The following is an 11,111-nucleotide window of genomic DNA, read 5'->3' on the forward strand; positions in this document are numbered from 1 at the left end:
AGTCTTGGTGGGGTTCAGTGGACTGGGGCCACACTAAGGCCTATGGGCTGCCTCCCAATTTATTTTGCCAGCAACTTGTAGGCTATCAAGAAGTCTGCAAGGGGCTGTTTGTGGGGGGCCTTTCCTGCCCCCACATACTGGGGGGCTGGAGGCAGCAGGTCAGGACCAGGCATCAATGTTTACATATGGGTCCTGGTGCAAAAAAGGCTGAGAACCACTCCTATAGAGTGGGCTATTGGGTAAAAAGTTAATTCACTTCACCCAAAAAGAAAAATGAAGTTGAAGCTTTGGCATTTTGGCCCAAATTTGCACACAACCACATGTATAATAAGCTAAGAGCTTAAATTCTCCCCGTTCTAGTGATAAACTCCAGAGTTAAGTCTGTGAGGTAATGAACAATTTTTATCTTCACATCAGGGTTTGAATCGTGCATAGTAAAATAAGGCTTAAAGCAACATACTGAATGAGAAAAATAATGAATGGCTATTTTAAGTGAGTATCAGTCTTTCTATGCACTGAATGGAGCTTGTAGAAAGGACAGCATGTCTTCTTGTAATTAAAGACTGAAAGCAATTTTAATTCTGGCACTTCCTAACTTCACAAAATTTAAAGCACTCAAATCTTTATAAATATTCTTTCAATGTGGCAGGGAGCGGGGGCAGGCATGCATGAATAATGACAGTTCTAGAATTAACAATGGATTACAAAGGAAAAGTGTCTTACTTAAAATCCAGGACTCTAACCATTTAGGGCTATTGCAGCTTTTTACTAGAGATGCACTGAAAGACCTTCATAGACAATACCTACGGCCAATTATTAACCAAACGAGTAAATTGGATGCTTATCTTGCTGGGATCCTATGACCCCAGCTGACTTCCTGCCCTTTGGGCAGGGGGCTGGACTCCCGAGGTCCCTTCCAACCCTGATGTCTATGAAATCTATGAAACATATCGGCCAATACTGATCAGATTGCAGACATGCAGCCCAGCAGCAGAGCATGTCCAGCTGGTAAGTCTGGGGAGGGAAGGGATGTGGAGGGGCCAGATCGAGGCCCCCACAGTGAGGGAGGCAGTGGGGCAGATGCTGCGAAGCTGTGGTACAGCACAAGATTGAGCCACGGGCAGCTTGTTTGTTGGGTGTGGGGGGGATGGCTCCTGACACTGCACGCACCCTGGGAAGGTATGGGGGGCCTGTGTCCCCTGGATCTGCATGTGGGGTGAGGGTGTGCTGCACCAGCCTCTTCCTAGCAGGGGTCTGGGCTAGGGCTGCACTTGGGCTGGGTGGAGTAGGGTGGGCAGCAGCAGTGCTAGGAGGGGGGTTTAGAGGGGACTACAGCCACCACAAAATTCACTGCTGCCCTTGCCAAAAAGAGGCTGGCACAGCTCCTGGCCCTGAGCCTGTAGAAGGCAGCCTGCCCTTGCCCTGCACACAGATTTGGGAGGTGGACACCTGCCCCCCATGCCTTCCCCCAGGGGTGTGTGCAGTGACAGGGGCTGTTCCTCCTCTCCCTCCCAGACAAACCACCAACAGCTGTCCCATGCCCCACCCTGCCACAGCAGGGCAGCACCAGTGCCTGCCCTTGCTCCACTCCCTCCCTTACTGTGGGGGGCCTTGATCTGCACCCCCACCTTCCTTCCCCCCCCCCCCAAGACTTATCAGCCAGATGCTGCTCTCCAAGTTGCCAGGCTGTATTTCTGCCCACATGCATGCTACAGCTGTGTATGTGCACATGGCACTTATCAGCATCATTATCAGCCGCATATGCCAAAAAAAGCCAATTGCCGATTAATGTCAATTTTTCCTTTTGTTGGTGCAGATATGATATGGCTCAATTATATCAGTGCACCTCTACTTCTTCTTGCAACACTGGCAACTCCCCTACCCTGATAAGATGATAAATTATGATCTTCTGGTAGAAATCCTGAAACACCATTTTGGTAAGGGTACAATTTGTTAGGGGTGCACTAAATATATTGGTGGGCTATCAGATTGGCACTGATAAAAGGAAAAATGAAGTTATTGTCTTTTTTTTTTTTTTTTTGGTCATTGTAGCTGATAATTACATCCACATGCTCGGAGCACCCTGGTGAACATAGTTGTGTCCCAAAGTCCTGCCACTGGCCTGAGTCTGCAGCAAACTACAGGTCCTGGTGTACAGTGGGAGGGGTACCAGAGAGTGGTTACAGGGTGTCATGCTTGGCAACAAAGGAACCATTACCAGTTCCTGCTGTTGCTGCTCTCACTGCCATAGCAACACCACATGCATAGCAGGGGCCTGAGCACTGGGGCTGGTGTGGAGACATTGGGCTGTGTGGGCAGGGTAAGGTGTGTTTTGTGTGTGGGACATTCTGCTTTGCTGTGCACTGGATGCCTTTCCAGAAGTGGCTACTCCCTGGCAGCTGCAGGAGCTCAGCTGCATGGGGCCCATTGGCACTGAGGCAGCAGTGTGCTCTGGGTCTCCCAATGTGCCTGGTGCCACTGTCTGCATGAGGATCTGCCCTGCCCACCTGGCACGGCAGCATGGGCTGAATGAGGAGTGGAGCTGTGGGGAGGAGCTATGGGTAAGGGGGTGACTCTCAGGTGAATGAGGCAGTCACCGCCTTCCTCATTAAAGGCAGGAGGTGTGTGTGGCTTTATAAATGCAAAATAAACAAAAGTTTATTTATGTCAGTAGTTTAAAATGCCTTTGCCTTTTACTATTACTAAATATTGGGTATTGGATCTCTGCCAATATGGCTGGTTAATCCATTGATTATTCATATTAGCCAAGAACACTTTTATCTGTGTACTCCTGCAATTTATCACAAGTTGACCTTTTTCTATGAAACACCCCCCCACCCCAAAACTACTCTCAGTGAACAGCACCACATTCAGCAATGTTGGTGATGCATAATTGGAAGTGGCAGTAAAAGGGGAACTTGCTTTAAATGAAATTATTTTTTTTCTATAAGGAAGACAAAACCCCTCTAATTGGGGTTGAAATCTTTCCTGGCATCAAACACTTATTTAAAGGGACCAAGCTAGGAAAAACTTATGATATTTTGATAATTGTCTCTCTGTCTCTGTCTCATGTTATCTCTTTTCCAATGTAGTAGATGTGTGGAAGCCTTAAGCTTTTGGGGAGCCAAACACTTTAGATAGGGAGGTATGCAAATCAAACAAGCTTGAAAAGTAGGGGTGCACTGATGGAGAGTTTTGGGGCAGATACTGATAGCCAACTTTTAAGGAGGCTTATTGGCCAATACCAATCTAACTTTGGATACCAGCCCAGCAGCTTGAAGAGCAGTGTCCAGCTGATAAGTCTGTTGTGGGGGAAGGGGGGGGGGAGCAAGGCCCCCTGCAGTGAGGAAGTGGGATGGGCTGGGGCAAGCACTGCCCAGGAGGGTAGGTGTAGAACAGAACTGCAGCTCATCGGGGGGGGGGGGGGGGCATGGGGAGGAGGAGGAGGAGGGGGAACTCCCATGGCTGCATGTCGTTCATCAGGGAGCTGCTTGCCCATTCATCTGGCAGGTCCCACAGTTCATCTGGGGGGTGGCTCACTGGGCTGTACTTGGTGGCAGCAGCACTGGGAGCAGGGGCTATGGCAAATTTTGGGGTGGCTGCAGCTACCACTGCCTGCCCTGAGCACAGCACAGCCCCTGCCCTGCCCCAATCCAGGGGCACATAGCCCCCCATGCCCTCCCAGACAAGTGACTCCTGGATGAGTGCTGCACAGTGGTGGGAGCTCCTGCCCCCTCCCCCACCCATGGCTCCAGCTGGGCAGTGCTTGCCCCAGCCCCACACATTCCCTCATGCCCCACCCCTTCCCTTCCAGCACAACAGATTTACCAGCTGGACAGTGCTCTTCAAGCTGCCTGGCTGTGTTTCACACAGCCTACATGGTGTTCTGTGGCTGCGCGTGCACAGGCCACTTATTGGCCATATTAGACTGATTTCTGATGCAGACAATTTTCTTTATATTGATGCTGAGCCAACATTAGACTGACAAATCAGTGCACCTCTACTGAATAACAAAGGGGGTGGGGGGCAGTCTTCCAACCACTTCCTTTTGGGAACTAACAGGTTAAAAAAGGTTTGTCAAATTCCTTTCTGAATCACAAATGAACCATCCATTGGTGACACCACACAAGGGAATGGGGGGTGGAGGGGCAGGTGCCCCCCCCGGTTTCTACACTAACAGCAGGGCATGGGGCTGCAGCCTGGCTGGAGCTAGGGCCCAGCTGTGGGAGTGGTGGGGCAATTTCTGCACCAACAGCAGAATGTGTGGCTGCAGCAGCAATGCATGGAATTGTATTCCTCCTTTCCCTGCCCTGTGGTAGGGGTGCAGAGTTGTGCTGCCTCTCTAGGCACTTTAAGCTTTGCTTACGGAACTACTGTTTCTCCCACTATGTAGCCACCGTGTGGCTATGGCAGCAATTGCTTTCTAGCATCGCTTTTACATAGGAAGTAATTTCTTTTTAATGCAGTTACCTGGAAACAAAGTAGAAACCCAATGTTATGTTGTTACTGTGGTCTGTAAAACACCACCTGGGCAATCTCTGACCTAGCCAGTTCAAGAAATCAGTGAAATGTAGATTAACCATGTGTACACCTATCTCTATTGCAGACCCCTTTTGTGACTTTAAAATATTATTTTCCTTTCCCATTCAAGTCACAAGCACAAGACCAAAAAAACCTGTGGGAACAATAATACTTTCAAAGTCTAGCTATACTGTCAGAAACAAATTAAACTGAAGAATAAGCTTTTTTTTTTTCTTTTTATAAACTTTATTTCTGTGCTTTTTGTTTTGTTAAATCTGTTCCCTTTCACATATGCATACAGAACTCTGAACATTTAAACTGGCACCAAAGCATTTGCTTCAGACACTTTCCCCCAGCCTGAGATGAAAGTGACAGTCAATTTTACACTTCTTGATCTGCATCCCCTCACTCCAGTGACCAAATGTTGCCTCCTCTCCCCACCACAACTGTGTTTTGTTTTGTTTTTTCCAAAACTATGCTGGCTTTCACTCTTCATACCTGAAGAATGACTTGCATTCAAAAGCGTGTCTAACTCTATCCCAGCTATGCAGTTGGGCCAATATAGGATGGAAAGCAAGATAGATTTGCACTTTGGTTTATCAGTAAAGTGGATAATTTCTACATATGCCTCAGTGCAGGGTCCCTGCCTGCCTGCCCCCACACATCTGGGAGGGATGTGTGGGGAGAGATGCTGCCATATGCATGCAGAGAGCCAGATCTCTCCCACATCTGATGTAAGCTTCAACTCATGTGTGTGTACTAATGTGTGTGTGTATATGTACCATAAAATCACAGAAAGTGAGGGTTGGAAGGAACCTAAGGAGGTTGTCTAGTCCAACCCCCTGCTCAAAGCAGGACCATCCCCAACTACATTATCCCAGCCAAGGCTTTGTCTGCCTAGGTTTTAGAAGCCTCCAAGGATGGAACCTGTTCTGGTGCTTTACTACCCTCTTAGTGAGAGAGTTTTTCCCAATAGCTTAAACAATATGTAACCCCTTGCCCCAACATGCACCATAAGCATATTACCTCTTTCTGTCTCCATCATCCATCCATATCTGTAGATCTCCATTTAAACATCTCTGGAGACACATATATCTACACCTACTTTGGACAGTCCAGGTGCAAATCTCCCCTGCCTTCTACTTGATTTCTCACAATGGGCTAAGGCAATACAAGACACAGCCTGATAAACCCTTGCCTCTCTTCCACAGCACCAAGGCCCCCCAATCGGCAGTTCCCCACAAAGAATGCCCCCCGCACTCTAAAAACTAAATAAAGTTAAAAAAAACCCAATGAAAAGAATGAAATAAAGATAAAAGTGCATTAAAAAGATTAAAAACAAATAAAAATGAAAACCATTAACATACAAAAAATAAAATAAAAAATGAGAAAAAAAATCATCAACCCCCAGACAAGAAATTAAATGAAAGATAAGAGTAGGATGAATGAAAATAATGAAGAACTATAATAACTAGGGCGAATAATGAAACTACATGAAAAATAAAACTATAAAGAACAAAACAAAACGACTAAAAAGATATACAATCTCCCTCACTCCCAAACGAAAGAAACCAGCCATAGCGGCGCACTCCCCCACCCCCCGGGCCGAGGGACAGGGGGTCCCAGGCGGGCCGGCCGCGCACCCACCTTTCTGCGCGGCGGCGCCCAGCGGCAGCAGGAGGAGGAGGAGGAGCGGCGCGGGCGGCGGGCGAGCCCCCGCGGGGAGCGGCGGCGGCGACGGCGGCCCGGGGCTCACCATGCCCCACGGCGGCGCCAGCGCATCCCGGCCGGGGACGGGAGGGGCGGGGCGAGAGGTTTGAGGCTGCCGTGCCGCGATACTGCCCTGCTCTGCCCGCAGCCGCAGGCCAGGGAGCGGCACCCCCGCGCCCGGCCCGGCCCGATCAACCACCGCCCACTGCCCGCCGCCCTTGGACGCAACCGCTTCCGGGTTCCGCCGCGCCCCTCCGGAGGGAGGGGGCTGCTGTGAGGCGGCCGCGCTCCTGGGTGGGCAGCCGCCCTGCGAGCGCTTCCCGCCGAAACCCGGGGGCGAGTTGTTGCTGGGGGCTCTCGAGCAGTCCCTGCCGCTTTTTTTTAAATGCCCGCTGGATGTATTCGCCTTATTTGAAATGCGGGGCCGGATTTTGCACGGTTTCGGGGCAAGCCTCGGTGTTAACTGAAGAAAGGCCCTGCTAAGCGCACCCGAAGTGCAGGGCTTTTTTTTTTTAATTGAAAATGTTTCGAGTTCCAAGCCAAATCCGTGAGTCAGTCAACAACCGTAAGTGGCAAACGTCAGGGCTAAAGATGTTTCCAGATCCTTTTGGCGGACATCCTACTTGCAGGCTCAGGCTCTGTGGCTTGGGGTTCAGATACCCCCAAATTTCACTTGCCCATAACCATAAGGCCCCAGGAGCAAGCTAGGGAGGAGTCTCCCATTTCCATAAAGTGGGCATAAAGCCAAGATCTTCCCACTGGAAGTGACTTGGGCGGAGGAGCAGAGGCGTAACTGGGTACTTGAGTGCCCAGGGGCAGCAGCCACATGGGTGACAGTGTCAGATGCTGTTATTTCTGCATTTTGCCTGCTCCAGTCCAGAAGCACGCCTGATAGTAACTGTGTGTGTGTTCAGGAGTGCTATATGCAGCTTAATTTCTAGCAGTTTTTGTCAAATAGGAATGACTAGGCACTTCCACACTGCCTGGCACAGTGTGCTTCTTTGTGGCACTCCTCTGTGCACCATGGAGGCAAGGTAGATATCCTCTGATTCTGGGTTGGCCTAATCTCTCCATAACCAAATCTTTTGACCAAGAATGTTTTGTTAGTAGCTCTTAGGTACTTATCTGTCTGTTGTTTCCTTGATAGACAGGGATAACCTGGATAGCCAAGGACCTCCAGAATCTATAGGGCCAGGGAGTAAGGAGTAAACATTGTCTCACAGGAGTCCAGCTATCCTAGTATGACCTTACCTTATTTAAATCATTCCAGAGATCTAGAGAGAAATTTCAAGTCTTATCCAGCTTCAAATAACCTCCTTCCTTTAAGGGTAAAAACATGTTGCTTTTCTTCATAAAGAGAGCCTATTGTCCTAGAATCCTTCAAGGTACAAACAGGTATCAGATTTCTTTCAGGCCTGTCCTGGAATCCTACAGATGTACAAAAGCGTTGTCCCATTTTCATTACTGTTGAAGTATCCAAGAGAACACTTTTTCCTGGACCAGTTGCAGCTAATTTATGCCAGAGACAGTCTGCATGTGTAAAGGGCTACTCTGCTCCCAGGTCTTGATTTGGATCAGTCAGAACCACCTCACATGCAAGGTCCATTTTTATCCTGAATAGCATTCAACAAAAACAGAGTTAGTTAGATTAGCTGCAAAAGATGATAAATCGCAACCTTCAAGGTCTTCTCAATAGGAATGGAACTGTTCATATAGTGTCCAGTTTAGTGTACAGGAAACCCTCACTTCGCAGGTTTGGCATTCGTGGTTTCAAATATTTGTGGTGCCGTGCCAATCCATGCTCTCTCCCCACTGGCCATGTGATGATACTGTTACAGCACTGGCAGCGTCTGCGGGAGCTCTGCGCTTCCCACTGCTGGGCTTCTGCAGCACTCCTGCCACTGCCAGCGCAGCCGTGCCCCCCCAGCCACAGGGGGCACACACCGTTCATGACGTAATCGCAGATTTCGCCATTCTTGGGGATCTCTGCAACTTAATCCCTGGGAATGGCGAGGGTCTCCTGTATTCATTCTAGAGCTAGGTAATCCTGAGTTATATTAACAGAAAGGCTAAAAACAGACATGGGATTTCCCCCAAGACAAAGCCTTTTACTCTGTGATCCTACAGACATACAAACACATTGTCCCATGTGAAGTACCTGTGAAGTATCCAAGATAGGACTTTTTCCCAGGACAATCAGGGCTGATACCAGTTAATTGCCATTCAAACTGCATGTGTTTTCAGGTGAGTGAAAGTCTGGGACAACCAGATCTGGCATAAAAATGACATGTGTTTTAACCCATACTAAACTGAAATATTATGTGAAGCATGTTTGTATCATGAAGCTAGTTGCCAACAAATATTAGGAAATGAATTCACAGAATCTGGCATTTCTGAGGTTAAAAAAAAAGTCACAACCTTTTTTCATCACATACACAAGCATGCCAGACCTTCAAAGAAAAAAGAATTAATGAATATTTCTCTGATAATTCTTTCACAGTACTAATGTTTTCCAGAGGTAAATTAAGGGTGCGTCAGCACATCGCCATATGGCAACATTGGTGTGGCACCATGCTTTAGTACTTACTTCCTTTTCGAAGTACTAAAGCATGGCACAGAAACTGCCTCTACTGCACCGTGCATGCAGCGTATGGTTAGATTTTGCTGCTATGTTGCCATAATGGCATGCTAAAACTGGGGAGCATGCTGCTACAGCGATATCCCTGCTGATCGTGTGTAGACCTTTGTGATAGCTACATTGCTGTAGAGTGCTGTACGGAGACATAGCAACACACTAAATTGCCATAGGGTAACATGTAGATGCACCCTAAATGACTATCTCTATTGCTGTTTTTGCCTTTCTCTCTCTTTTCCCTGGAAAGGATACTGATGCACAGTGCTTTTTCCCCAATTCTGACCTTATACTTTCTACATTTCTTTCACTTTATTTCAAATACATATTTCAATGACTAATGTATTAGTTAACATACAATAGGGAGCTGTCCTGATTGTCAGGAGTTGCTGTAGATGAGTTTAATGAGTCTAATTTCACTGGTTTGTTTGGTTCTTTTACACAGTGCAAGTTTATTCCAGGGAGACACCTTCTATTTCTGTGAAAGGAAACAAGTGACATTTCAGCTAGGCAAATTACTAATAACTGAAATACTGTTTTTCTCATCCACATTCAAATTCATATGCTTATAAACACTTCTTTTCCCTGTTATGAAGCCTGAAATTTCACATTTTGGAATAGATTTACTCGGTGATAAAGTGGAAATGACTCTTTTCAAAGCTAAAATGAGGTCTTTACATACATCTGAAGGCAAAATTCCTCCTCTTTACTCTTAACTGGACCCTTGGAACCTTCTCAGTTTCACAGTTAATATTTAAGATTAGGATTGCAAACTATCCATACATTCATGGAAGGTTTGTAAAAAGGCTGAAAATATCTGTCCTTAAGAGTGTAAATAAACGTAGCTATTTGTGAAAAATTAAGCAACCAACCATGAGTTTCACTGAAGGTCCATTATTGGAAAGAAATCAGAGGTATGCATTGAAGGACAGACAGAGCAGATTAGTGCCACGTGGTACCTGAGCATCAGCCCCAGTGCCCTGCACCCAAACTCTGACAGGTTGTGTACCACCAATATAAAATTATACAACGTTAAGTACCACCAGCAATTTTTTGTCATATGAAGTAAGTTAATAAATCTGTTAACGTACCAGTGACAGGTTGTCTGCATACCACTGGTGGTACCCTTACCACAGATTGGGAACCTCTGGTTTAGCAGAATATTTGGTGCTTTAGCTCCACCCTCCAAGTCATGTGCTGCTGCTGCATCCCACAGTCTGCCTGTAACACTGTCCTTTGGGCGTCTGTACCAGGATGGAGGTGCAGGGCCAGTGGGGATCAGGTTGCGGGGTGTGCTGGTGGGAGACAGCATGGTGTGGGATGTAGTTGTGGGGTTAGAGGTGCCAAGGCATGTAGGGGACCCCTAGGGTAGGAGCAGCATGGTATAAAACTACTGCTGTAGTCAAACAGTGTTGCCCACTGAAGACATTTTTTTACTGATAATCTGCAAACTTTTTACTGACAACCAAACTTTTTTTTACTGTGGCTGGTGTTAAACTCCTAAATTTGAACCCAGACCTTGACCAGGGCGTGGCAACAGGTTTACATTTACATTATGTAAAACATGTCAATAAAAAAGTTTGGTTGGCAGTAAAAAGTTGGCAGATTGGCAGTAAAAAATGTTTTTCAATTGGCAACCCTGTCTCTGATATACATTTAATGATTAGGCAGTTGCTTTATTTTATTTTTTCCACAAAATGCATTCTAGGGGTTCAGATGGGATTTCAGCCAAGATAATTACGTTATCTGCTTAATAACCATATCACACGATGCCCTAATGCTGTTTAGATTACATCTGCTGCTGCAGTACCATCAGTTTGGGCTCATGCATTTACATTTCTTAACACCAGAAAATCTAGGAACAAACATTTCACGATTGCCTGTTAACTTTACATCAGAAATTTTCAGGGACACCCTTTATTAAGGTTTGATTTTGCAAGCTTGAGAAATCTATGATCTACCAAAGCATTTAAATATGCTCTTAATATTAAGCATCTGAGTTTTCCTGCTGACCTCAAAGGAGCTGCTTAGATACCTAAAGGTAAAAACAGGTTTTGGATTTCTCCTAGGACAAAGCCTTTTATTTTAGGATCCTACAGACTTACAAATCCATTGTCCCACTTTAAGTAGCAAGATAACACCTCCCAAAAAACCTTTCAATACAAAATTCAATTAAATATAATAAAAATGTTGAAAGCAAAAATTGAATATGGATCCATTAGCATCCTTGCAAATAGGAAACACTTGA

The 11,111-nt window shown here is 46.5% G+C and overlaps 1 protein-coding gene across 5 annotated transcripts in view; it reads right to left on the reverse strand.

Moving 5' to 3' along the window:
• Positions 1-6,442, reverse strand: part of DCBLD2 (discoidin, CUB and LCCL domain containing 2) — a 90,634-nt gene extending 84,192 nt beyond the window's left edge. For 4 of the 5 annotated variants that reach the window (XR_016443330.1, XR_016443328.1, XM_090055909.1 and 1 more), the window contains exon 1: positions 6,169-6,441. Coding sequence is in view for 3 of the 5 variants with exons in the window: in XM_090055909.1 (XP_089912035.1) it covers positions 6,169-6,280 (112 nt within the window). In the remaining 2 variants the exon portion in view is untranslated. Of the gene's footprint in view, positions 1-6,168 lie in introns of all 5 variants that reach the window. The other variant, XM_090055920.1, reaches the window with a different exon arrangement.
• Between the last annotated feature and the right edge of the window lie 4,669 nt (positions 6,443-11,111).

This window comes from Crocodylus siamensis, chromosome 1 (genome assembly GCF_052110815.1).
Source record: "Crocodylus siamensis isolate JL-2025a chromosome 1, ASM5211081v1, whole genome shotgun sequence".
NCBI classification, from domain to species: Eukaryota; Metazoa; Chordata; order Crocodylia; family Crocodylidae; genus Crocodylus; species Crocodylus siamensis.